The sequence below is a fragment of the Puntigrus tetrazona genome, chromosome 7, assembly GCF_018831695.1.
Source record: "Puntigrus tetrazona isolate hp1 chromosome 7, ASM1883169v1, whole genome shotgun sequence".
Classification (NCBI taxonomy): Eukaryota; Metazoa; Chordata; class Actinopteri; order Cypriniformes; family Cyprinidae; genus Puntigrus; species Puntigrus tetrazona.
The window spans coordinates 27,937,275-27,965,164 of NC_056705.1; the positions used below are offsets into that span (position 1 = coordinate 27,937,275).

Sequence of the window (27,890 nt, forward strand, 5' to 3'; positions counted from 1 at the left end):
CAGGCCAACCAGTTTTCAGGTGTAAACAATGCCACAGGGCGTGGACTCTGAAAGTTTTACAAGTTGAAGTGTCAACATGGAGGCCAGGTAAGAAGACATACTGGCTGCCGGCCAAGCCTGCATTCAAAACATGGCTGTGATGAGAAGAAGCTTCCTTAAGCCTTTTATTACTGGCTGCAATTCGCTCCCCGGTAAACAAATGAGGAAAACCGTCCAATGGTTACGCCTCACCGGGGCTGAACCGAGAAGAGGGACATTTGTGCAGAGCGAACCCTGCGAGGATTTATAATCTCCCTCGGAGTCGAGAAGGACAAAAACGACGTGCGAATGTCTCTTTGAACACTTTTGTTTTATCTAACCTTTTGAGAGTCTTATCTATCGCTGCGGATGTGGATTTTCCCCGCGCTAAAAAAAACAAATGTGTCATTACTGTTTTCTTTTCAGGCATCTGTAGGGATAGCCCATGCAAATGCAAAACACACATTAACACTCCCTCTAATGCGACACGATCTCTCTCGCAACGGTGCTTGATGTCACTACGATGGCATCGTTTCAAGATATCATCATCTTTGCACTCTGCCCTGCAACTGAGATACGATCACCAAGTAGAATGTAACAATGTATGTAATGAATGCACAGACACATATTTGTTTGGAGGTGGATAGGTGCGTGCGGGACTGTATCGGTCTTAATAGTTTTTAAGGCAAGACTCACCTTCTCCAGCTGTTGTCAGGGGGAGGAGAAAGGTACATGGTTCCATATGGAGAGCTCTCAGCGTAGTTCAGTCAAGGAAATCCTCTGAAGCTTTTACAGGCAAATGTCACAAAAACATATTATTCAATCTTTGTTTTTACATAAAGGTATAAATCTCCGCATTTTCATTTCTCGTATTTTCCACTCTCTGCCTAGTTTTGACTTTTACTGTATTTTTATATTTTAAAGAAATATTTAAACTTAAAATGTTAGGTTTTTTTCCCAAAGTTCTCTTTTTTCGTCCCAACATTATTTACAAAACTTGCAAAAGCTGTAAATTATACATCTCTCCACTACTTTTCAAAAGTTTGGGGTCAATGATATTTTTTCAATGATTTTGAAATCATTTATATTCATGAAGGCTGCATTCAATCATATCGTGAAATATTATTCGAATTTAGAATTTTCTGTCTGAATCAATTCTGAATTATAAATCTAATTTTCAGCAGACATTGTTTGAGTTAACGCGGTTCTGCTTATTTTTGGAGAAACTGGATTCTTTGTTTAATGAAAGTTCAAAATTACAGCATTCGTTTGAAACAGAAAGCTTTCGTAACATTACATTTCCTTGATGAATAAAAGTATTTTTTTTCTCCCCAAAAAAATAAAAACTCATTCATCCCAAACTTTTGAATGGTACTGTATAAATGCAACTTAAAGAATCAATTAGGCTGAAAAACAATGGCCATGTCATAAATTCCATGTCGTTCTACAAAACATTATCTTTTGCTTTCCGACTAAAAATAATCTAATCTATCACACTTTCTTCTTATCACCTTCCTGTGACTCGTGGACAGCGTATCAAGCATCCTAGGCAGGCGAGTTCAAGCTGTACTTTACAGGTTAGTTTCAACAAACACAAAGTTTTCACACTACACAAAACTTTGATCTCACTTGATATGATCCTTTCAAAATCTCACTTGCGCTGTCCAAATCCATTCAACACTAACAAAAGTTACAGGTATTCTTCAGCGAAAGCAGTCCTGCCGACGAACTCCTTGAGTAAACACTGTTTCCCCAATTCAGACCGATGTTGACAATGCTGCCTCGTCATGTCCCTCTGTGCCAAGACTCTCACATCCAAATGGGAGGAGGGGTGGATTTACAAGACGGTCTTTCTCTCTTCAACATCTGCTAAGGCCTGGAAAACCTAGTCATCACTTTTGCAGCAGTAATGAGAGACCGAGCTCTTCATGCCAACCTCTCAACCACCAGCCCGCCCCCGTGACCCTCGCCATGACACAACACTGAACGAACCAACCAAAACCAAGCCACAGAAAAACCATCTTAGGCCTCCTCGTTCAAACACGCTGCGTGCTTCTATAACCGCCATCATACGTATGAAATCCCTGATGTGACACTGTGTGAATACCGTTGTTGATATGCGGCCTGAGAGTAGCGATGATGACATAAGCCAGACGGCTTGGATTACGAGGGATCCTTCTTAAGATCTAATTAGCCCGTGGCCGCTGAAGCGGTGTGGAGAGACAGGGTGGCTGTGACAGCACCTTCGTCTCAGAAGCTGCAGGATGGCGTGGGTGAGCTAACCTTTCTCTCTGACATTTCACACTCGACCCACACCGCTCGTCCTCCAATTGGACATCTTTCCAGAAACACTCCACAGACAAAGCAAGATCAAGGCATCTGGCGTGATATATGCGGCTCGAAAGCAACTACATGGGTTAGGAGGAAGTTGGCTAGCGTTCGCTTAGCTAGCGAGCCTGTGAGAGAGTCTCGTCTTGGCAGACGTGGATGAATCGATGAGAGCAAAACAAGCCAACACTGTGAGGGACATCTGGCACTAAAGGGAAGAAAAAAATCTGAGCGAAAGCAAATTAGGGCTTTGAATCGTTCCTCATATTCTCTCACTCAGCAGAATTAGAGTGGCATGAAAATGAAATGCTTTAGTGGGCGAATGTTTATTTAGAGAGTTCATTTAGATTAAATGAAGTTTGTAAAGAAGTGGCATGCAGCTAAAATATAATGCTAATGGTGAAGGTTTTCATGGCATTGCCATGTGGTCGTGAAAGTGTTCTGAGTGCTTTTTAGCACATCACTGTGGGGTATGAACACAGTGTTTATTGAAACTGTGAAGTAGCAATTATTTTTAGATTTTTACATTAGGTTTGTTATTTAATGCGTTTTCGTCAATTTTTATTTTTTTATTTACGTTTGACTTGAGTTGGCATTTTTGCACCGTAGTTGTTTTTAGAGGCCCTGCCTCTATGGGCATCACATATATTAAGGTCCACAGAGACAGTGTTGCCAGATTAGGCTGGGTCAAACAAAATATGTTTAAAATATGCACATTTTATTAGAGAAATAAGCCTAAATAAGGCCAAAACTCATACAATCAGTTATTATAAAAAAAAAAAAAAAAGCAACAACAACAATCCCAATTAATTAATTTAACATTTATGAGAGGTTATGCTAAAATAAGAGTACAAAGAAAATGATGATGGTACTTTGGTGATACGGTTTTTGATATGCAAACTTCCAGAAAGATAATATAAAGTCTGAAAATGCATTTCAAAGACCCATTGAAATCGCCAGAAAAAATGCACTAACATAACTTTGGTCATACATAATGGTTAAACATTATGCAAATACTGGTTAGCATTCTTGTTTATCTTTCATGGATGCCAAAACATTTTTAAGGTCACTACTCATCAAAATGTCAGAAGTGACACTGTATGCACCAAACAAACAATACATTTTAGTATTTACTCAGACTATGCAGTGTATATGTGCCTGAAAAAAAAATGGTAGAGAGTAAAATCTAAGTGTGGACTGAAAGAATGCATTCCTGTAGCTCAAACAGTAAAGCATGCTGTTAGCAATGCCAAGGTCATAAGTTTGATTCACCAGTGAATGGATGAACAGGTAAAACGTAGAGCACGAATACAATACATGTTGTTTTGGGAAAAGCAGCTGCCAAAATGTAAATGTAAAAATCGTGTTAGAGCTTACAAAGTTTGAATTTCAGGGGGTTTGTTTAAATCCCTTACTTTCTATATGAGCCAGAGTGATGTACCACAAGCAAGTCCCTGAAGAACGAGTTAGAATAGAACTATATCACTCTGGACTCTCTGCTGCATCAGATTAATGAGTGCTAGTAAGCCTTCTTATTCACAGGGATGAGACGCATGCTGAACTCTCGAACTGAAATCAACAAAAACAAAAAACCTGAAAGCTTTGAGCCTGGAGCAAAGAGTTTGAAGACATTAACAACCCATTAAAATACTCATTAAATAATTTTCTGTTCCACAGACAACTAGAAACAAGTGTTTAGCAATTAATGCGAACAATCCAAAATTAAACAATACAAACAGACAACGAAATGAAAAAAAAACATCAGAGACTCGGAAGGAACCCGCGAGAATAAGCCAGAATATCTTCAGCTCTTGGGGAGGGAGTGGTTCAATTCACAGAGCACAGAGTCGACAGAGTTCTGACAAACAGGTCTTGCAGTTTTTAGCATGACTGCGGTCACAAATGCCTTTTCCCGCTCAAAGAACAAGGGCGTCCGTGGCAAACCGTGTGGAATTACTTTGAACCCATCATTCAAAGCTCTTACGTAACTCAACTCTGCCACACATTTTTTCTTCTGTCTCCCTCACGCTCCCTTTGTCGTCTCTCTGTATGGCATGGCATCAGAGCAAATGAACCGTTCCCAAACTACCCCAATATTTAGGACCACGGAGCAGCTTTTTACTGTGGTACTAGATAATTCAAAACCTCAGCGTGGCTTCTAAAGACTGAAGATGAAATCAAAACTAGATCAGTGGACGACAGTTCATGCATTCCATATCTTCAAAACAGTATGGTAACTCACAAGGCATTAAGGGCTTTTTTATTTTTATTTAATCTTTAGCACTAAGCTAAATCTGCAGACAGAAATGATCTTTGAGCCCACAGACGATTAAGCTTACAGACAACCGCTGAAAAATTGATGAAAGAAATCCATCAACTACACAACCGAGGAGGATAAAAGACCGGCCGGGCCGGCGTAGCCAGTGACTTCATCAACCTGCGTGCTGAATGAATGCAGAACTAGAGGCAGAATGTGCAACGAGTTCGATGGAGAGGTTTGTTAATCACCCACTAATGAGGACACCAGAGTACTGATATTCAAATCTCTAAACGGTTCTCACTGGAAGAAAAAAAAAAAACATGAGCGGGGAGAAAACAGCAGGTTATTGCAGTTACCCACTCATTCACACCCACAGTGCAGCAATGGGAATATCAATACATAAAGGATCATCACACAGCCTGAAGCCTCTAAAAGAGCTGCCCACATGAGCAAAGGTCAACATGTATGACACATGCAACATTGTGAGCTCATAAGAATGATGCATCTACTAGCGTAAGCGTAAAAACACAGATAAACACAGATATACACACCTAAATTCCGCATTAGCGTTCCTCATTGTTTCAATGTCTGTTACTTGACAACATTTACCATAGTAATCACTGAATATTTGAAAGATGCCACAATCTTGCACCTACAGTAAGGTGAATGCCATCAAGCGAAACGTTCAAAGATGGCGGACACGTCTAAGTGCTTGGAGCGGTCGAATGGGGAGTCTATATACGTCTATGCATAAGAAAAGAACCCTCACAGATCACTCTTTTCCTCAACAAAGGCTTTAAACTAGTGAACTTAAAAGGATATCTGCCGCCCGTGCTTGTCAATGGGCCTGCGGTGCGGTGAGTTGATCCGATTGCGGTCTCGATGGACCCTCTCCACCAGGCCATGGTGTCTGGTTCCTCGCACAGAGTCCAGTCCGGAGGGAAAAGTGCCCTGTGGAGAAACTTTCTAGGTTAACATTTATTCACAAACGCAAAAACCTGTCAGAACTGACTTTAACAGTAAAAAGACATCAGAGCCTCTATATTTCAGGACATGCAGAAAACACAAACAAAACACGTGCATCAAATTTGAAAGTGCCACCATTAGCTTGTCCCCCCAGGTGAATTCACTCTACTCCAAAGTGCCTTTACCTTTCTAGGTTTGGTTTCTCATGGCAGACAAAAGTAGAGATCACTGCTCGATGTCTAAAAGAAGCTTTATTCACAGCAACAAGAGCACTTTCACCTGAAGGTATACAACACTGCTCTCCATAGGGGATAGACACAGATACAGTTCTTTGGTTCTTGGAGTGCACCGCTGTATCAAGTGTACTTGTGGGGAAAGCTGTGTACTGAAGGAGTAGGCGAAGTGAGGGCAGACTAAGAGGTGGGTACAAATACACTCTTTGTTTTTTAAGAAGAAGGTTTGCAATTACCATCTCTTGACATCGTTTATCTGAGGGTAGAAAAGCACAGTATATGGCTGGGGCTTATCTTCTCCTAAATGAACATGACTTGCTGGACAGACTTAGTAGACTTAGATAAGTGGTTGGAGGGCAACTCAGGTACCTGGAAATCAGTGCTGGCATTGCCTATTTGGTTGACGTTGGGCAGCGAGCCACCGTAGTACTGTGCCCGGTTCTGTGACAGACGGAGCTGCTGGATCTTCTGGAACTGCACCTTTAAATCAAGAGGAAGACACAGTGAACGCGTTTGAAGAAGAAGAAGGAAGAGTGAGAGTCTGCCGAGGCATTATAGAACATATGTATTTAACGGAGGTGGAAATTCTTGGAAATGAGTTTGCTTTTAAGTGTACCTCCGAGCTCAAGCTGGAGGACAGTGTGGATTTTGTTGTGCGGCAAGAGTAAACAATGAAAATTATCAATTCTGATCAGGCGCAAGCAAATCAGGAGGCGTTCCTTCCTCCTACTAACCAAAGGACAAAATTTGAATCTCAAAGACTGACCTCATTTAGTGATATCAGTGGGTTACTACACATAAGCTTAAGTCCATTTTTTATTTCCAAAAACCCAGACATTTTTTAAGCCAGAGAACAAAACGTAGTTACACACTGCTTAGACGTAGGGCTCTGTAATATGAGCAAAGAAAAGCGCATCTAAATTATATTGCAGTTGTTTGACAGATGCTGGAATGCATACATATATGACCTGCTTACATTGCTGCTAAGGCAGAATATATTACAAAAAAATACATTCAAAGAGAAACAACTAAGGCAAAAAACTACAAGCTGATATCTCTAAATTGTGACATATTTTGCTCAAACTATGCTGCTCACAAAGAGCTGCTCTTTAAAGTTGAAATGGAAGAAGTGAGAGATCTTTTGTACAATGAATTGGATCACTGAGATATATATGTACATTTAGGCAGAGGACTTATTTCTATTCATCGAGTACACGCAAGAGAATTAAAGTTAAATTGATAAAAAATGAAAGCTGCAGAAACAGAACGCTGTTTTAATGATGCATGGTCTTACCCAAGCATTCTGATTCACAAATGTTTTCATAACAACATGTGCCATTTAAAATGAAGAAAGTTCATATTCAAAATGTGTTTTTTTTACGTTATGTCATTTCCTATTGAATGCTGAATATTTACTATTGATGGCTGCTGGTATAGACAGTTAATTCCTCTCACGCAGGTGTAGAACATGTGTTAGTTTGTATTCTGTGCAGAGACACCATGGGCTTTCATTGCAGCTAGTTCTTTGAAGTTGGCTTGGTGTGTCCCGGACTTAACACGCTTACTCAGTGACCCAAATCAAAAACAAAAAGAACTCGGCTCTCTTCCCATTCACACTGCATTGGGAGTGGAATTTGGTTATTTTTGTTGTAAAAGGGACTCAGTCTTCGCTTCACTTAAGTCTAATGCCGTCAAATTGGAAATTAGTGTAACTCTGCTTACTCCACTTAAACTGTGAAAAACACAGACTGTGGTGCCTTAAATTAATTTAAATGAACAGTTATGAGAAAAGACCTGCTTCATTACATGAGATTTAAAAATTACAGCATATTAATAAACCTACTGCTGTCTGTGTCCTTTGTGCTAATTAGCTAAATAAACAGAAAATAAGCTCTTGGGTGAAGAGCTTTTGTAGCTTTAATCAATACTTAGCTAATTCATACAGTTAAGATATTTAATTATTTCTTACTTGAATGATGCTGTTAAATATGCCTACTGTATCTGTACTGTATGCCTACTGTATGAATTTATTATACATGTATTGTATTTGTCCTATTGATTGATTAAAAAGTAGCTAATACGCTTTAGTTACCGTAACCATAATTTTCTACCTGCTAGTTGGTGACAGGAAGTATTTAGAGAGAGCATTTGATTGACGCATCATGGTCTTCAGATTTTCATCCAATGTTTTTGGTGCATTCCCTCAATTATTTTATTTTTTTTTTTCAATGAACAGCGCAATCTTAGATGCGAGAAACACATTCATCACGCCCTGCCCATACTGGCCTCTACTTACAAAACCTCACTCCAGATTATTGTGTTTAAAAAGATTGTCCATAAAACAACACACCACAAAATACTCCCTCAAATCGCATCACATAAAAGCACCGAGGAAAATGCTACTTCAGACCCATTGCTGACACCGTTCCAGGCAGACAGCTTAGAAAGACGGGCTTGTTAATAAACAAGCACAGATCCTCGCTCTCAGCACACACTCTGGGGTCATGGAGAGTCACATCGAGCCTTTCAATGTACGCCGTTATCAAAACAATGACACCCCAGCTGTGGAGCAGCACCAAGCTGCTTAGTGAAGCAGAGGATTTCCCTGGGGCAGCTTGCTTAGGCTTATGCTTTTCCTCTCCTGTCAACATCACACATTGCTATTATTACTACAGTACAACCTCCAGAACCCGTTTTACGTTCAAATTTAACTAAACGCTGAGAGTTCTTTGATTTCTCCATTCAACATTTCCCTCATGCAGCAGTACGTGACGTTCTCAGATTTAGTTTTTATTGTAAATTTTCACAAATTAACGTGTAAAAGGTTGAAAAAAATAAAAATAAATGGGCTGATATAATGGGCTAAAAATAACAGAGGCACCATGATCCACTCGCAAAGGCTGAACATGCCAATGGACAGTCGGAGTGCCTGCAGCTGGATGACTTCCTGGATGCAAACATGGGCTTATAGGCAACAAGTGGTGTAACATAGTTATGTTTACATTTCTGTTTAACAAATCCTACTGAAAATAGAAAGAGTCACAACCACTCTGACGGCACATGGTCATTGCCTTATGTCAAAAAATCCTAAATTTGTCAAATTTGTGTCTATACGGAAATGGCGTACATATAATTCTGAAATTTGTCTCGTTTTAAAAAGTGACAACCGCTCAACTCAAAAAAATAAATAAATTAATAAATAAAAAAATGATGTCAACCGATCCCTTTGTTGATACCACTTTAATGTGCAGACACCATAAATATAATTAAGCCATTTGTAGGTTCTTCATTTCCTCGAAAAGTATAAAGTGTAAACACTGTAGCATTGCTGTTTATTTGAGTGACTCGAGAGAAATTAAAAAAAAAAAAAAAAAAAAAAAGTATGCCAGAAACAATGCTAGTCATTTCATAGCAATTGGTAGTACTGACAGATTTTGCTGCTTCCCTTTGGGACCATCGCCACACAGGCAACATTAACATTCATTTCATTTGTGGATCACTGCTAGCTAGGTTTGCTAAAAAGTAATCAGTATTTGGCTATCAGCCCGTTCTGAAGTATGTGTGTAGTACTGAGAGATTTCTGACAGAACACAATATTTAAAAATGCATACAATGTTTTTTTTTGAACATAAACTTGCTATTTTTTTTTTTACATTTCCAAAATGTGAGCCTTTTCCTTCAGGGCTCATTCCGTTGTCAAGGCAGATTGTTTGTAAAGAGGCATGACTTTAAACTCTGACGCTTACTATAACACAGCCACATGTTCTCGTGCCCTAGAAGAGAAAGCAGCCAAATAATGAACTGGCAGATCGTACTTTCATTCATTCCCGCCTACAGACTCCACACAGAGACAGTGAGCTGTCTGAGGAAGAGCTGCTCTCTGCTAAAACGTTTCCCACTGGTTAAAAAACCTATAGATAAACCACTACACCTGACTGACATTTTTTAACCCCTGTCTAAACTGTACTTCAAGAGCTAAAAAAAAAAAAAAAAAAAGTCCACTGCAGACATTAGCAAATCCTAAACTCTAAAATATCCCAAACTCTAAGTGCAGTCATGCCAAGATACAGTATGCACAAGCGTTTTTTTTGACAACTCGCATTTAAAGGGACAGTTCACCTATGAACTTTAAATTTGATGAAAAACATTACAGTTGAATCTGATGTCCCTTGGAATATTTTAACATTGTCCTGTGTGACACGGCTGTCTATGAAGGGTCAGAAAGCTCTCGGATTTCGTCAAAAATATCTTAATGAGCTAAGGCCTTACAGGTTCGGAACAACAATTAATGAGAGAAATTCCCTTTTTGGTGAACTACCCTTTACGCACCCTGAATTTGTTCAGCTCTCATCTTTTACTAGTCAGTCTAAAGCTATGGAGGACGATGTACATGACGTATTAGCACCATTAAATGTTTACATGAGGTGCATGTAAATGAAACCGAACATGCAAAGCGACTCAGCACACTTGTGTTGCCTCTGACTTATTTGGTAAGCAACCATGTAACGGGCAAGACAGCGTACAGTCAACCGGTTTACTATCGCTAAACTGGCTCGTAAAGCAACCTTTATTTTGAAAAAACATTAATATTATTATTATTTTACATTTAAATTCAACAAATGATCCTGAAGGGGTCTCATATCAACCTGAAGGTGGTTATTTTATGAGAAGCTTCCTTTTTAAGGGTCCGACAGCCATGTTGGGTTTGATTTTTCCAATTACCACTCACCGTCTGTACATAATCCATTTTAAACCGCAGACAAAAACTCCCTCATCTGCACATTTACTACACATAAACTTTACATTTCTCCCACTCGAAATAACAACTCGCATAAAAATGTTTAAAAAGACACCAAACATATCAAATGCACGCCCAAGAACGGCATCATTGCAACAACACCGCGGTTTCTGTTCTCATTCTGTCTTGTATGCTGTTGTTACCAGGGTTTTACAGCAGTATCAACAGCTGTAGTAAGTACGGCATCTTGGCTGGAAACTACGGTTGCCATGGTGACATCCAAATCTATCAAAATCATCCGCGTTCAAAGAAAAAAAAATACGTTTGCTCCTTACATCTCAGTCAAAATATAATGAACGATCGATCAGGTGAAGAATAGTAAAATTGATGAGACAAACTGAACGCATCAGCCCTTTAATGATGTCCATATGAATGTGTGTGGTGTGAATGACAGCAGTCAGACCTGGCTTTCTCTCATCCCCAAGTTCCCGAAGTGTCGGGCATTTTGCATTCACTGCGATACGGTTGCGCATAGGACAGACTTAGGCAGCCGCATTTGATGTATGAAATCGAGGGAGCGAGGTAATTACCAAATTTGGCTGTGCTTACCCTTGAGACGGTGAGGTCTGTCATGAGCTGCTCGAAGGCCCGCGTCTCCTCCGCCTGTTTCTGGTTGTGCAGCGCGATCTTCTCGCTGAACTTCCGCGGGTTGGAGCCACTCGAGCCCGGGGATCCAGACATGGTTGGGCCGCAGAGTTTCGAGATCAACTTCGCAGGGAACCGACGGTTGAATGTTGTCGATATAGAAGTCAAATGTGTTTTAGTTGTCCTTCCATGTCTGAAAAGCGTGTAAGGGTGCGATCCAGATCCTTTACAGAGGTTTGACGAGGTCGCTTTAACGACAAGAGCTTTGCCACCATTAATGAGCTGGAAAACGCGATGAAACCGTATTATTAAACAACGTAATGGACTTAATTGAGCTTAAGTGCAAAGTAACGATAATATATATGAATTCTTTGTACTTATAACGCCGATATTTGCATTCAGGCGATGAGCCGAATGCGCTAAAAGTTTGTCAGGAAACTGGACATCGCTAAATAGATTCACGCGTTTGTGACAGTTTCGTTCGGCATCGCTAAACCACCTCTTGCTTCGTTTCGTGGGGAAAACGGGGAAAAAATGTGTAATACTGTGAAATGCCAAACAGAAAAGCTTAAATATTTCACTTGGATTTACGAAACAAGTTCAACAGCGACTCTAGCTAGCGAGCTAAAGACTTCAGATTCTGGCGAGAACAGTTTCAATTATGTATGTTTTTGTTATTCCGCATAAATATTTAAGTGCCCACCATTATTTATGAATTGAGACAGACAGTTGGTGATATAACTGTCTAAATGTGTGTGTAATGGATTGGTATCGCTCGGTCAGGTACGTTACAGGATAAAGTCAGCCGTGACAGCTAACCAGCTAATGAGCGATATGACAATCAAAATATCACAACCGATGCATCACAAACGAACTGTAAATGACAACCGACGGTCGCTCGACTCTTAAAACTCGTATAGTAAATTCAATCGATCTTATTTCCTCCGATACCGAACTTAGTTTCGTGAGATTTCAACAAGTGGTCTCGCCAACGTAAAGCTCGTTACGCATTTAAAACTCATTTAAACAGGTAAGCGCGACAGCAACTTCGCTGCAAGGCAGCAAATCAAGCTAGGCATCAGACACTCACTGTCCTGCGGCCAGTGACCGACCGCTGTTGTCATGCGAGTCTGAGAAAATGTTTAGATGTTACTGATTCGTGAAATGCAGCGGTGAAATCCGACCGTGTAGTCCGCGTGTGCTCGTTTGGACTCTCTTCTCCGTGTCCATCATCTAGATCCACCTGAGCTGCGATCCACCGACCCGTGACTCCACGGCACACATTTGTTTTGTCAACTCCGATCCCTCACTCCGAGTGAAAACAAGCCGAGGAAAAAATACACAAGCCTGCCCCAAAACTGTATACCAATTTCTTTTTTTTTTTAAGTTGTGTCCACAAGGAGGCGGTGGAGTTCCCTTAAAGGGACACGCATCACTATTTACTCTTCACTGCACGTTAAAAGCGTCCAAAACATTAGAAATGGGAACGAAAGCTTCACATTTCCTGTTTTAGATCATCTAAAATTATACTGTCTGTATTAAATAAAACGTATATTGAGACTCAGAATTAATCTATCTATTCTTATAGAAATAATTTTATTCAGAAAGTACTATTAATGAGAAGTTAGAGTAAGGAATTTGACATATTATTAATAACAAACAAACAAAGTCTTTATTTTCTGTTGAAGCTGCTGGAAAAATCATCCTGTCTGTGGATGGTGTTACTGAATACACTGATAAGTACGTTTAAGAGGAGATGCACACAGAATAGTGAAAGTAGTGCAATAGTGAAAGAATAGTGAAAGATGCACTCAGCCAGGTCAGATGCTCTCCATTCAAGACACGTAAAATCATATTTAAATCCCCATTTTGATATTATTAACGCTATCTATGAGAGTAAGAACTGTTCATTTGTTCAGTGAGCCAGACATCTTCCTCCACAGATAATTGCTAGTCTCCGGGCTGTCACATCATCCCCAGTTAACTTGTGAAGGCATGTGCAGACATATGCAACATTTGATCAGTCTATAGCGTCCTGATACTTAAAGAAGGCTTCCATTGTGACAGGAGCCCAGCGTTACAGGCAAAATAGATCATCTATCTCTTTAAAGGAGAATCTTTGTAAACTCTAAGACTATAAGTGAGCACCAATGAACTATCTGAATCTATGAATGCTATACTGCCTTATGTGGACCCATTGTATTGCACATGTAATGAAGCGACATGTAGTAAAATATCCTAACTAGTCTTGGCCTCGGTTTCCCAAAAGCGCTGTAAGAATGGTATAGATCCATGGCCACCAGCTTAGGCTTGCAATGCTTTTGGAAAAACTCAGCCCCAAGCTGTATTTCTATCATCTCAGTCGGTAAAAAAAAATACCAGCCATTTTATTATTTTTAGTTGTAAATAATTCAACTCTGTAAGTGTGAACAGTTGAACATTGCTGTAAAATGACTTTTCTCACAATTATTATCTTATGTTTAGATCGTTCTGGTGGTGGGACGGAGAGGCACAAAGTCTTCCAGAGCAGAACGTTCAACACCGAATCAATATTCAGTCTCTTCCGTCAACATTTCATTGCACCCTATGCATAATATTAATAATAATAAACTGTTTATTACTGATATTTTTAACATTTGTAAAAAAAGTTTTTGACCAGCATCTTTGTAAACTTTACAGTGTTAAACTGTAACATTAGAAACAAATACACACCTTCATAAAGCTTTTAAAAAAACATTTACATAGAAAACAGTGTGATGCTTTGTTTTTAAAGGTACAGCAACGTCTCAGACGCCGGAACAGTTACGTTCTGCTCTAAAACCTGATTCTTTTAAGACTTTATCGATTCAGTTCTATTACAGTTTGAAAGGTTTTTGTCATAAAATAAAACGTCTGTACATCTTTTACATTTTATAATGAATCTGTTTATTATATCACCATTGCATTTTCTCAACATAATGAGTGAATAAACCGGCATCTCTAATCAGTAAAAATATGTAACCATGATTCAACTATTACATTTTGCATAAGAGACATTAGTTGTAACAACAATGAGATGGCATGATAAGCACTACATGTTGATATGTTACGTTTTCTCCACAAATAACTGTCCCAACGGTTTATTCAAGTCAAGGCACCTTTAAAAAATAAACGGACACAAAACTGCAAAAATTTTGAGGGACGTAAACAAAAAAACTCATCCAGCGTGCAGTGTCCAAACGCTCTGGGGGAAAAAAAAAAAAAAGTCCTCATTCTTTGACCAGCCAATGAAGTATACTTATTCATTGCCATTTTCTTTTTTACAAATAAAGAAACAAAAATTGCTCTGATAAATATATTTTGGTAACATTTTGGAAGAATGCGACTATAACACTCATCACTCTCCTACACGATAGGGATACTTAGAAACAATTTTAATTGTTTCGCCCCTAAGAATAGATTAGGTAATAAAAATGTTCATTTTACACATAACATATACAGCATTCAAAGCTCATGCAAGCACAGTTTGCAAAAGATCGAAGCAAACTACTATTGATACTCTTTTGGACACTTACATCTCGGTAAAAACAGAAAACAGTCAACTGTTACATATCCGGAAAATACAGGTCGGTGGTCTACGACAAATTTAATAATGTACATTCAAGGAATCTATTCTTCAAGAAAGGCATACTCAGAGTAGTGCAGGAAAGACGTTTAAACTTTAAAGATGAATGTGGTCTGGGCTTCGCTTTATACGAAACAGTCTGTCAAGTCCCTCTGAGTTTCTATTTGCCGTAGAACTTCTTGTTGAGCAGGAAAATGAGGAGGTTAACATTTACAGTAGCTCGATCGAACAGCTTCATCACTGCCACTCCCTCGTACTGCAACTGGAGCAGGTCCTGTTATTAAAAACATTGTTAATACTTTAGTACAGGGATCGTTCCTACTATCATCTAGCTGCTTATTAGCATGCCTGCTGTTAAAATAATGGCCGTTTATAAAGCACATTATTCCACATTCCTAACCACTACCTAAACTTTTAAACTATTAATAAGCAGCAAATAAGGGGTTTATTGAGGCAAAAGTCATAGTTAAAAGTCTGTTAATATTGAAAATTAGACCTTAAAATTGTTTTTTTTAAAAAAAAAAAAAAAAAAAAACACATTCTATTCTCAGTCTTGCATGACTATGGAAGCCGTTTCTGGTGTAGTGCTGAATTTTGACCTCCGCCAGATTACTATCCTCCTATTATTGGTAGATTTAGAGTGAGGTGTGGGGGAGGGGTTAAGATTAGGGGTGGGGCTAGGATTAGTAGTGATTTCAACGAGGAGAGTAATAATTTGGCAGGGAGCCGAAAATCGGCACAACACAGCACTGAATAAAATATAAAAAAAAGTTAAGTTTAAGTTTTTAATCTCACAACTGCGTGATACATACTTGCAATTCTGACTTTTTTTCTCTGAATTGCGAGATGTAAAGTTGTAATTCTGAGCTATAAAGTCAGAAGAAAAAAATGAATTGTATGATATAAAGTTTTAACTGCGATTTTATATCTTGTAATTCTGACTTCATAACTCACAATTGTGTGATATAAAGTCCAATTTTGAGTGGAAAAAAGGCTAATATGTTCTCAGAAAAAGTCAAGAAAAAAATTGTGAGATTAAAAGTTATTAAGCATTTTTTTATTCAGGTGTGAAAATGGGCTTCCATACATGACATACTAAAAATATCAAGAGAAGAACTTTCACCTGGTATTCTAACATTAACGTCTCCAAATGGACTCCCATGAGTTTAGCTTTCACGTCAAACACGCCTACAACCTCAGATGGTGAGATCTCAAAAATCACGTTCTTATACCTGTAAAAATAGGAAACAAGGAAATGCAAATACATAACATAAGTGTAGGGCACGGACAGAAACTTCGAAACAGAACCAGAAGTTGAAACTCACTGATTTGGCTGCAGATCCTCGATGTCAATAAGCACTCCCTTCTCATGCAGACGGGCTGCTGTGTACTTCTGCGATACCTGCTTACTCTTCTTCGCCTTACTGTCTCCGGGTTTCTTAGAAACTCTGTGTGTGTGAAGCAACGACATTTTCCATGACTACGGGCTAAGAGCTCAACAGCAATTCTTCAAATCGGAGATAACGACATGAACTGGACAGTAAATACTCCAGACGCCCGTCACTCACTTGCCCTTGCTGGCTAAATTGTCCATGCAGGTCTTGATGTATTGATTGTAGTAGTCGATCTGCACATTATAGAAATTGGTTTTGGAGTTCAGGGCAGAATTAGTCTGCTGAAGCTTCACCAATTCCGCCTTTCGCCGCTGACGGTATCGCCTCTGGTTCCGGATGTCCTTCAAAACATCATCAACAAATAAATCAAGACGCGTAATGGCACATTTCAAGCTTCGTGTTCATGTACAGGACGTAGGAATGGTACCTTGGCGATGTCATTGATAAGATCCTGGTATTTCTTCTCGGGGTGAACTTTGCCCAACTCTCCTAGCCTTTGCAAGTTGCTTTTGATTTTGTCCTTCTTGCCTTGCAAGGTAAGGCTGTCATCCACAACTGGTTTGGCTTGCTTCATCTTCTCCGGGGTCTTAGCATCACGAATAGCTCTTCGCTGCATGGCACGCTGATACTCTGTTTCCTATTCCAAAAATAAATGTAGTTTTGAATACAACTGATTTGATTACGTTTTCCCCAATTGTAAATGTCTGCATTTAAAGTACCTGCTCTGGTGAAGCTACAGTCTCCAGAATCTCAGTAAGCGTCTCTCCTGGCTGAAACCTGATCACATCTACTATGAGCCTCTTGGTGCTAAACGATAAAGATGAATGACAGAAGGATGCATGTTAAGTGCAAAAAAAGGAAGTAAAAATGGCATTAGCAAGAAAAAAAAAATGTTCTAGAACCTAGTGACCTACAATAGCATGCGCTTCACAATGACATTAACTATGACTTAAATTACATTTGATTGCCGAGTTAACAGTTCTGTAGTCTAAAGCTGGCAGAGTGGCAGTAATTCATTTCCAATGGAGAGTAGTATTGACGCTGCATGAAATCCCAACTACAGGCGTATGCTGAGATTTTAGTTGAAATTTTTTGGGACGCATTGAAATATTTGAGCATTTGTGGTAAGACCAGACATTAAAAGCCTGGCCATATCTGATATATTCTAATGTACTTTAAGATCAGTGGCAAACAAAATGAGAATTACCAATCATTTTTTAACAAACTGTTATTCTTCAAACATTGTTTCTTGAAAATGTGCATTTAAGAATATTTATGTACAAAATACATAAGGAAGCATGTTGCTTTAAAACTTAGACCATCACTTGATTTCTTAACAGAAGATTTTGAGTAAGGTCTTGTCCTTACTTGAGGAGGAGAGTCTTGGCGTCCATTTCAGCATTGGCCTCATCAGGAACATCAAATTTGTTGGTAAGGGTGAGAGAGACTTCCGTTTTACCCATCATTTCCTTATTAGGATCATCAGGGGGAAGGGGGCTCTCACCTGTAAGGCAAGGGTAAGTCCTTCACTCTCACTCTGCAGGACCACAGTGTCCTGAGACTTTAAAGGCATATCTCAGAGACTCACCTATTAAAGACTCGATGGTGGGCACCTCTCCCAGGTCATCTAGCAGCTCATGAATGGGATCATTGTGGTCTGGAGCGATGGCATCCTGGTGATCTAGCAAGAGCTAAAAAAGATACCGAATTACATTCAGTTCTGAAAAGCAATTACTCTGGATGTGTACTTTAACAAAAATATTTCTGCTCCCAGTCAAAATTCTGAATCGAGCAGATAGCAATTTAAATGAATGAATAACTTCACAGAGCAAAGTTAAATGCGACCACACATTAAGTCTCAAATAGTTACCGTATGCGTGTTGATGATCTCTCCAATAGAAATGTAGATCACAGGCTTGGTCAAAGTGACCAGGTCAGAGTACTGATCCACATTGAACTTGTCTTCCAAAGATGGCACGTCACAAGCAGACAAAAAGAAACGTCTGGGAGATAAAAAAGTTCTTGTATCAGTACGGAAATAAGGAAACTGCTTAAAATATATATAAAAAAAAAACTAAAGAAATGTAATGTAACTTGTACCTAAATTTCTGATAGGAACTAGAGAGGTATTCATTGATGGGGTTCAGATGAGCGTTGTCCCCGAGGAACATCTTGTTGGAGGCTGCGTGCTGCAGCATTTTAGCGATTGACCCCAGGTTTCGCCTCTGTTCGGTGGTCAGCTGACCCCCAGCCGAGAGGTCAATGATGTCGAAGGCATCAGGAGCCACAATAGCTGGGTTCATGTAGCGGTAGTACAGCAGGTTGCCCACAATCTTAAAAGATAATAAGGATGAGCATGTCCTCTTTTTTTTTTTTAAGCAAACATAACATAATCTTTAAAATCTATTATCTATCGTGCAACTGAAGATCCTCTACTTCCACAAAGGGGGTAAAAAAAAAAAAAAAAAAAAAAAAAAAAAAGTATGATAGAGAAGCAGCAAGGCAAGAGTAAGAAAGACGTGGCTCACCTGGGTTGGGTGCTCTTCAAAAACGTCTTGAAAAGGGTATAAGCAAGGGCCAAGGAAGAGAGCTGGAGCCAGGTCATAGAGAAAGAGAAACACAGAGCAGGTGTGGGACAGACAGACAGAAATAGAGAAAAGAGGAGTCTCTTACCAGAAGAAAAGGAAATTGAAACCACATTTATCATTCAAGTTAGAAGACTGAAGTTTCACAACAGAAGTGAAGCACAAGAGCAGAGATTCAGCACAACGTTCCACAGTGAGACAGAACTGATAAGGAAAAGCAGCGGGTGCCCATTTAGGAGTGTTCAGAGATATCTGACTAAAGTCTTGTTCTGGAGACTAAAGCGTACAATTACATCAGCCAAACGCTGCACAGGAAGAATTTTGCTGTGTTTTCTACCAGCTCTGATGTAACAAACCTTTAAAAGCTCATCCTCTGTGGCATCGGGGAACCTTTCGTTAAGTGTGTCCTTCAGAGTCTTGGCAATGAACCGCATGCCATATCTAGAGAAAACAATGAGCCAAACACACAGATGATTCTTAGTAGGTGTATTTTAAACAAAAAATGAACGTAAAAGTGTAGCGAGCAACCAAAGAAAAACAGTCAGTAATACGCATTTCATAATGTGATCCGTAAAGGGCTAAAACACAACAAAATGGTAATAGTTTTTGGATTATTTCAAGTCAAATATGAATAAATGTTATTAGGAGATAGCATTTAGCACATTTATAATTGCATCATAATTAATTCATAATTGTGCTCTGGTGGATCTGGTGAATTATTTATTTGAATGACATACATGTGTTATAAAATAAAATGAATATTTTTTTTATGAATTAATTATGTTATTTTTAGTCCAATATGTGAAGAAAAGGTAATAAAAATGTAACATTATTTTATCCTTGCACGTTTAGCTTAGTAAAAGCAGCACAGCACCACTCTTTAACAGCGGTGTAATACTGACCTGTACACAAGCAAGCACAAAACAAACGGCTCATGCAACAGACATGTATTTGAATATTCAAATCTGGGCTTGCTAAAAGCCATTTCATATATTCAAGAACAATTTATGGTAGGGACAGCTAAAAATAGATATTAGACATGAATTTTTTTGATCCCTGAGGGAAATTCAGGGGGCTGGATTCAATTAACTCACGGGATTTTATCCACAGAAACAATTATGGCTGAGAGGAATTTGTCTGTGACCGTCCTCATGTTCTTGATGGAGGCTTCCAGCCGGGTTCGAACCTCCTCGTGACTCATTGCCTGTTCTGGAGTCACATCATATGGCAATTTACTGCAAAACAGAATTACACGGTCATTGCAACATTAGGTAGCACGTCTAGCATTACATTTTGTAGTCTGGATTTAATTAAATAAACTTTGGTTTTTACTTGTATGTTTAAATGGATTTTTAAGAGATGTAAAAGACAACATTTCTTATTATTAGCAGATTTCCAAGAGCCCACAGAATTACTTTAATTTATATAGAGGGGGATAATATTGCGCTGGACGAAGTGCAAAGTGGGCCCTTCATATTAAAATGCTGAAAACACACCTGGCCTCTCCAGTTTGACTCTCCATCTGGTTTACCCAGCTTTTGTAGATGTCAACTGGGTCGGTTTTAATATTGAGCGTCTTGTCATCCATGATTTCTTTCACGACCGGGGCCAAAATCTGCCGGAGTGCGTTCTGACCCCTGGCTCCTCTGTTAAAGCTGACCACCATCTTAATGACTGTTGGGTTTCCTGTCACAATCTCCTGGATGTGGTCCACTTTTGATCTGCATTTACAAAACAAATATCATTGAGAGATCATAAAAAATGCAAATGTGTCTTGATAAATATTTAAAGAGTATATAAAACATGGAATATCGTGCATTTCCTACTTGATTTCCTCCTGCAGGGCCGTTTTGAAGAGATTGAGCAAGAGGTACTCCTCACGCTGATTGGAAGCGTAGTTGTACAATGTGAAAATGACCGAATCCATGAACTTGGTAGACTTATTCTGCGGCATCTGAAAGATCAGCTTGGCTAGATAGGTTGGATTTGTCTGAGGAAAAAATGAGAGGGAAATCAACAGGAGTGCAGTGACACTGACTTTCAAACAATCCTTGGATTGGAGATGATGAGGTTTACCTGTAACAGGTAAAAGAGGAACTGATAGGCCTCTAGCTTCTCCCTTTTCTCTTTGCTAAGAGCCTTCAGGCCTCCTTTCTGCTTGTTCATCATCATGAGGTTGGACAGCTCACCCTTGTTCTTCTTGGTGAGCTTCTTGCTGTGCGAGACCACCTCCTGAAGGGTGATCTTGTTTTTCACCAGCAGGCCGATCTTGATGTCCATCAGATTAAGGTCATTCTCCAGTTGCTGGTTGGAGCGAATGTTGGTGATCACCTCTTCTCTAAGCCGCATCAAGTCCAGCTCTTCCTGGAAATCCTGGTCGCTGTGATCCAGCAGGTGGACAAACTTGCGAACGACTGCCATTGGAGGATCATCTGCGTTGACTGTTAAAGACAGGATTTAGAGTTTTATGATGTTCAGTACTAGTGTACTCCTACACCAGCCTGCACTTTTGTCCAATTAAATGTTCTATAAAGTCATTATTTACTCCTGTCATTCCAAACCTGGTCAACTTACTTAATTCTTCAGAAGTTTCAAGTTTCAGATTTACTGTATTTATATAGTGCATTTAAAACAGCCATAAGACTGACCAAAATGCTACACAAAAGGAGCAGCATCAAAAGAAAATCAGTGAAATAAAATGTACAACAAAACAGTTGGTAGTTGGCAACAAAACAGTTAATGTATTTGTCATTCATTGAAAGTTATTCTATGTTCCACAGATGAAAGCGAGTGGAAAATGAACCATTTTTGGATGTAACAAAAAACAAAAACTTCATAAAATGTAACACATAAAGCATTATATGACTTAAACAGAAACAAGCTATCTGTATGGATATTGAGGCATATTTCTCAGTGAGAGGATGTGAAACATAATTTGAGGGAAGTGCATCAAATGCTTACTGAGTGTTTTGTAGTCATCTCTTGCTTTGTTGGCTCGAATAAAAGCCTGAATTTTCACCACATCATTTATCTGTGATGGGAAAATTAAATGAAGAACATTAAAGACTGACCACTGCGCAGTCATAAATCAGATTACATTAGCTATAAAAACACACTCACATGATCTTTGAAGTACTGCAGACGATCTCTGTATTTTTTGCGAGCTTGATGCATCCTGACCATTGACTGAATCTACAGAAAAAAAACATTGTATATTTACCTAAATACAGATTTTATCATATTAAAATATATCTTCACTGAACAAAAGGGCAAATCCAGATAATTAGGGGGTGACCAATCTTTTTCTGCCATATAGTGTATAACACAGTCCTGACATTTTATTATGCAAGAAGTATGGCTCTTTTATGCCATCAAAACTTGTTATGCTGCTGCTCACCTTGACAGCATCATCAGTGTGATCCTTCAAGAACTGCTTCCTGTCATTGTACTTCTTTCTGTCCTTATAGCCTCTCCAGTGGGCCTATAATTCAAACAGAACCAGAAAGTCATGACCAGCTTGGCTCCAGATCCATTGATGTTATTCTTGTTATTATTTCCAATAATGCCTTCCAGTGTAGTTAAGGACCAAGTGAAGAAAGTAAAACGAGATTGACCTGTATGCATGTGACAGACGGCTCTTGAGTCTGCAAGAACCCAAGACGCTCTTTCATTCCACGCCGCACCAGAAAACCACGGCACCGGGCCTGTAGCTTTGCGATCAGACTCTCATTGGCCAACCACAGTTGCTCTCGGTTATATGCTGTGGTTACCCCTGACACAACAGACTACAGAGACACAGAGACACACAGACATAGTAAATGAGGAAAGAAAAAAAAAGTTATTATATATTTATAGACATAATATAATATATAATAACATGGTAAAATCTAGTCATTTATTTTATACATTGTAAAAATGAGGATGAAGATTTACCTGTATTTCCTCCTTGTTGAGCTGAGTGTTGTTTGGAATAAAGTCTGCAGGCTCCTCCCAGGTGCCTTGTCCAGTCTTGAGGTTGTAGTAGTAGTTGTGTCCTCCCTTCACCCAATGTTTCATCCATTCATTGCCATTATCCCCTACCAAAAACCTCTATTAATCTCTCCATCAGAAAGTGTAAATGATATGACATGTTGTAATATCACCCAAGTTTAAAACTAATTTTTTAACTGAGAACTTGAGGTGAAAAAAAGGAACTGTACTTGTATTATGCCAAATATTACTATAGATATTTGAACCAAGTATCAAAGAACCCATCTCACCTTCCTTTTTCTTGTCCTCTTTAATTCGAAACAGGTCATCCTGGTAGGTCTGAGCACATTCAGATGTGACTCCATACAGCCCAGCAGCAGGTGAACGCAGGGCTGTCAGCGTCTGAGACGAGTCCTTGTTATCCACAGCCTCATTGATGGACTGGATTGCCTGAGAGACTGAAGATAGAAAACAAGATTATTCTTTAAATTCAAATACATCACCAGTTACTATTGTAAAATCGGTTCCCTGAGAGTGGGAACGAGACATCACAGAGATACTTCTTCGTTATAGGAACTCCTTCCCTCCAACCTTTCCTGAAGTCCTATTGGCTGACTTGGTCTAACTGGCTCACCAATTGTTGCAAAGCATGCAAATCATATATGCAAATACTGATGAGCTCAAGAGGCAGTATAAAATGTGGTGCACACAACAATGCATCAGAATCTGAAACTGAACGCCGATAGCTGGTCGAGTAGCAAATGCAACAACCTCTGTGATCTCTTTCTCACTTTCAGGGAACAGAGGTTACGAGCAGGCTACGAGCAGTCTACGTTATGGCTACGAGCAGTCTGCCCAAGCCATCCAACTCAGCGAAGATAGAACGCACAAACAGTCCTAGCGAGGTGAGCTCTCAGCGTGCTAGGTAACCAAGCCGCTTGCCTGAGATAGCAGATCCTTACTGTTGGGGATCGGCCAGGGTGGTGCCACCAGAAGCTCTGGTAGGTCAGTTCAGGGCGATGAGTATCACCAAAGCCCCTTCCTCGCTGATCTTGCATATCACCAGCGGCAATATCTTAAAATGCATACAGTCTGGCTGCTGGCTGCTGAGTGGTGTCAGTGCTTCCCCTTGCAGCGGGGAGCGGGACAGGGAGAGTAACAGAGGGCAGTGCACATTCTGGCTTATGGCAAACAGATCCACCTCAGCCTTCCCATACCGACTCGAGATGCAGCCTCCACTCTCCTTGAGGAATCCCTTTCCTTGAAAGCATGTCCGCCCCGTTGTTAAGGAGACCGGAAATGTGTCCTGCTCGGAGAGAAAGTGACGTTCCTCCCATAGCCAGAGATTAGCTGCTTGTTTGGATAGAGCCCTGGAGTGTACGCCACTTTGGTGATTTATATACGAGGCCACAGACATGTTGTCGGTATTAATCAGCACATGCCGCTCTTCAGCTGTTGCCGAAAAAAACTTTAGAGCTAAGAACACTGCTTCCAGCTCCAAGCAGTTTATGTGCCACCAGCTCTATGGTGGGCGATTTTGCGCCAGGATCTACTGCAGAGTTAACATCCTGACACCTTTGCAAAGCATTTTGTTGATGGGTCTAAGATCTAGAATTGGGCGAAGTACCCCATCTCTTTTCGGTACCACATAATAGCGGCTGTAAAACCCACTCTCCTGCTTGCTCGGAGATATTCTCTGTATCGTTCCTTTTTTGAGCAGACTGCCTACCTCTGGTCTCAAAACCAGGGTATTTCAAGGCAATGCTAGAGAGTGCACCACGCCACATAACGGAGTGGTCTGGACCTGAACTGAAGGGTATACCCATGCTCTATCACACAGAGTATCCAGTGTGAGATTCCCAGAATAGGTTTCAGAAACTGGACGGGGGTTGCGATGGGAACCAGGTTCCGCTGAGGATCTGGAAAGGGCGCCTCGGCATCATGTGACTCATGGCTTTGGCATACTTTTGTGCCTCCACAACGCACTCAATAATGGAGTCCACGGTGGCACCAAAGAGGCCTGAGAAAGTCACAGGAGCAGAGCAGTTCAACAGTACTCTATGGTCGGCATCCTTGAGGTCAGCTAGGTTTAGCCATAGGTGCCCCTGAAGGACAACCTGTGTGGACCTAAAATACCAGGAGTCAAGATTAATCCCAGCAGGCCCCTCTGGAGGACTCCAGGTGAGCTCCAACTCCTGAACAGCTTTCAACAGGATTCTCATGAGCTCCTCCTGGAGGTCTGTATTGGTCCTATGCGGTTGTGCAGATTGTAGCCAAAATGAATTCAGCAGGTGAAGTACAAGTTTTGACACGTTGTCGAGTGCAATGCATTTTATACTGCCTCTCGAGCTTGTCAGTATTTGCATATGCGATTTGCATGCTTTGTGACAATTGCCCAGTTATAGCTCATATCAATATCTTTGTGATGTCTCGTGAAAGCTCGAGAGGGAACAAGAGTCACCTTTTTAGTTAAGAATCACAAATATATTCAAGCGGAGACAGATACAGACTACATACACAAACACAAAAGAAAATGAGTTCTGAGTTAACAGTTAGTACAATAAGATTTTTACATTGTAGAGCATCCTCTGAGTCTTTGTTGGCTCTTAAGATTGCATCCTGGATCTCATCTAACCAAAGAACGGCAGAAGGATCTCCGCATTCCTGTATAGAGAAGGAAAAAAACAAACAAACAAGTAAATTATCAATGAGTAACCATTACAAAGAATCAGAATGTGGTCTGGGTGCTACAGTCAAATATATATTTTTCCATGTTTTAATGCCTAAATAAGCATTTTAAAGATTCATATTCATAAGCAATTTCTAGCTAAAATAATGAGGACTAAGCATAACTACATTTACATCAACTACATTTCAGTCTTTTGGGATTTTGAGGATCATGGTAACTGTTTAAACATGAAGTTCTGTGCAACCAAACAGATTAGCAAAAAATAAGCATGTTTTCAGAATGTATATATAAATGAATAAGCAATTTCAATTAGACTTTAAGACTGTTTGTACTTAAACAGGGATGACATTCATATGGACACTAGGTGTCAGTCAAACCTTCTATAATAATCATTATAGTCCACCTGTAGACAGTTTGCAATGGAAATAAATGGAATTACCCCACAACTTCATTGTTTTCTCACCATAATGTTCCAAATCTGTATTACTTCTCAGGATCAGACAAAAAAAGCTGAGTTTTTGTCCATATAATGAAAGGCAATGGGATCCAGTGCTGTTTTGCACCACAGTGACATTCATTGTATGGACAAAAGAGGATTTTTTCGAAACATCTTTCGTTTTCCAATGAGGAATGTTTAATGTGGTTTAAGTTAAAAAAACACGGGTAAGTAAATAATGACATTTTGAAGTGAACTGTCACTTTAATTCAATTAAATATTGTTTTACCTGTCTGTACTTATCTGGTACATAGTATGATATGGATGAAAATAACATTAAGTTAATTTAGTAAAACTAAAATGCTGAATGAACATAAAATCTATAAACACAAACAGCACAATGTCCTTCCAGAATAAATAAGATTGTGCAAATTGTGTTTTCTTCTAGATGCAAGGATACCTATACAAATGTACACCTTAGAATTATATTATTATATTATCATTGCGGCTATTCTGGATACATGCACGCTAATGAAGGGTTCATTACAGCAACCACCAGGTGGTGCAGTAGCCCTCTCTTGATAGTCCCAGACCGCATGCTGAGCTCAGTTTCCGGAGCACAATTTGCAGCTCTCTGATTTGCTGAGTGCAGCAGCCCCTCTATGCAATCTGCCAGCCTTTCTTGCAAACGTACAGAAGCAAACCTGAGGGTGTGGCAAATTGTGCAACTGAGGAAAACGTTGTTCCTTTAGGGTTGATAAGGCTCCGCTTCACGGAGTTACATTTTATTGACTGCGTTAATGCTTGCTGGATTAGGGCACAAATAGGACTTAATGTGTCCCAGTGGGGTGGAGCAGAAATGATCAGAATCTGAATATGTGAATAAAGTCTGCCAACTGTAACTAAGGAAGTGAAAAAGGGTGTGGTGTAATGTCCAAGATTACATTACCAACTCTTCTGGGACTGTTTACAACACTGAATGATAAAAGAGGAACTACTTTTGTCTATTCCAGCTAAACTTTGTTAACGATTATCATGTAGTGCTTACATAGAGAATTTAGCACAGGATGTTATGTAAATAGTTATGTACTTCTAAAAAGCATGCGGATAATAGATGTATAACTTTGTGTGAAGAAATATCTATAAATATTGTCAAAAATAATATTATATAATTAAAACACGCATATAATAAATATATGCATGCATGTATGTATGTATGAATGTGTGTGTGTGTGTGTAGCATTTTACACTTTTTTTTCATAAATTTCGACTACTGAATTAAAACAGAAATGCCTCGTTTCCGTCAGGTCACACATCACTCCATCTTTTGAGATTTTTGTTGAAAACTTAACACCACTTCCTGTTTCAGTTGAGCATATCTGGTTTTAGCTGCACTTTACACTTCATAATGACCCAAGCTAGCGTAAGCCTGTAGGAGTGATGTCAGCACTAAAAACCCTTTACAGAGTTACGCCAGCTAACAGGACCAAAGTTTTGCCCTTTTAAGGCAGAGAAAAAGTCATAAGCCTTGTTATTTCCGATCACGGCGAAAGGAAACACTTTGTTTTTCCAGCCATGTTTTTTTTGGGTAGCATGAGTTCAGCATTGACTCTGACAGCTATTAAGAGCCCAACAGGACAAAATTGCTGTTCATGTGATCCTCTATTAAAAGAGCGGTTAGAGACTTAAATGGGGAAATATCACTAATCAAACTCACAAGAGCCGTTTCCAAATAGGCGAATCAAAAAGATTCAGATCTCTATTCTGGGTACTTTTTCTCAAGCTGTCATCGTAAAAGAGTGCTCTTGGCCTGAGAGACAGCAGTTGAGCTCTGAACCACACTGGCACACTGCTGTGGTAAACCATGGCCTTCTCTGTGCCCATTCACCTGCATCCTTGAGGTTTCAGTTTCACGTCCACAGGAAACACGTGGGGCGTGGCCTAAAACACTGACTAAACATAAAAATAAAATATGCTACACATGAACCTCGGATCAGGTTTCAAATCTACTATTATCATTTACAA

The 27,890-nt window shown here is 39.6% G+C and overlaps 2 protein-coding genes and 1 long non-coding RNA gene across 7 annotated transcripts in view; 1 reads left to right on the forward strand and 2 right to left on the reverse strand.

Annotated features, from left to right (window-relative positions):
* The window catches only part of crtc3 (CREB regulated transcription coactivator 3), a 35,462-nt gene extending 21,778 nt beyond the window's left edge, over positions 1-13,684 (reverse strand). For all 5 annotated transcript variants that reach the window (XM_043245901.1, XM_043245900.1, XM_043245897.1 and 2 more), the window contains exons 1-4: positions 11,153-13,684; positions 6,175-6,285; positions 5,429-5,557; positions 715-776 (exon numbers count right to left, since the gene is read on the reverse strand). In XM_043245901.1, the coding sequence (XP_043101836.1) occupies positions 715-776; positions 5,429-5,557; positions 6,175-6,285; positions 11,153-11,284 (434 nt within the window). In that variant the 5' untranslated portion in view covers positions 11,285-13,684. The remainder of the gene's footprint in view (positions 1-714; positions 777-5,428; positions 5,558-6,174; positions 6,286-11,152) is intronic.
* Positions 10,993-13,812, forward strand: LOC122349756. The gene is made up of 2 exons (XR_006251492.1): positions 10,993-11,125; positions 13,673-13,812. It is a non-coding gene; the product is annotated as an uncharacterized LOC122349756 (long non-coding RNA).
* Positions 13,813-14,089: 277 nt separating this feature from the next.
* Positions 14,090-27,890, reverse strand: part of iqgap1 (IQ motif containing GTPase activating protein 1) — a 42,029-nt gene continuing 28,228 nt past the window's right edge. The window contains exons 16-37 of the mRNA XM_043245895.1: positions 25,314-25,404; positions 23,031-23,198; positions 22,705-22,847; positions 22,386-22,556; positions 22,169-22,252; positions 21,892-21,963; positions 21,733-21,802; positions 20,848-21,212; positions 20,598-20,761; positions 20,268-20,492; positions 19,866-20,006; positions 19,128-19,212; positions 18,287-18,519; positions 18,057-18,189; positions 17,775-17,877; positions 17,555-17,690; positions 16,906-16,993; positions 16,614-16,823; positions 16,361-16,527; positions 16,118-16,240; positions 15,916-16,024; positions 14,090-15,066 (exon numbers count right to left, since the gene is read on the reverse strand). Of these exons, the coding sequence (XP_043101830.1) occupies positions 14,953-15,066; positions 15,916-16,024; positions 16,118-16,240; positions 16,361-16,527; positions 16,614-16,823; positions 16,906-16,993; positions 17,555-17,690; positions 17,775-17,877; positions 18,057-18,189; positions 18,287-18,519; positions 19,128-19,212; positions 19,866-20,006; positions 20,268-20,492; positions 20,598-20,761; positions 20,848-21,212; positions 21,733-21,802; positions 21,892-21,963; positions 22,169-22,252; positions 22,386-22,556; positions 22,705-22,847; positions 23,031-23,198; positions 25,314-25,404 (3,195 nt within the window). The 3' untranslated portion in view covers positions 14,090-14,952. The remainder of the gene's footprint in view (positions 15,067-15,915; positions 16,025-16,117; positions 16,241-16,360; positions 16,528-16,613; positions 16,824-16,905; positions 16,994-17,554; positions 17,691-17,774; positions 17,878-18,056; positions 18,190-18,286; positions 18,520-19,127; positions 19,213-19,865; positions 20,007-20,267; positions 20,493-20,597; positions 20,762-20,847; positions 21,213-21,732; positions 21,803-21,891; positions 21,964-22,168; positions 22,253-22,385; positions 22,557-22,704; positions 22,848-23,030; positions 23,199-25,313; positions 25,405-27,890) is intronic.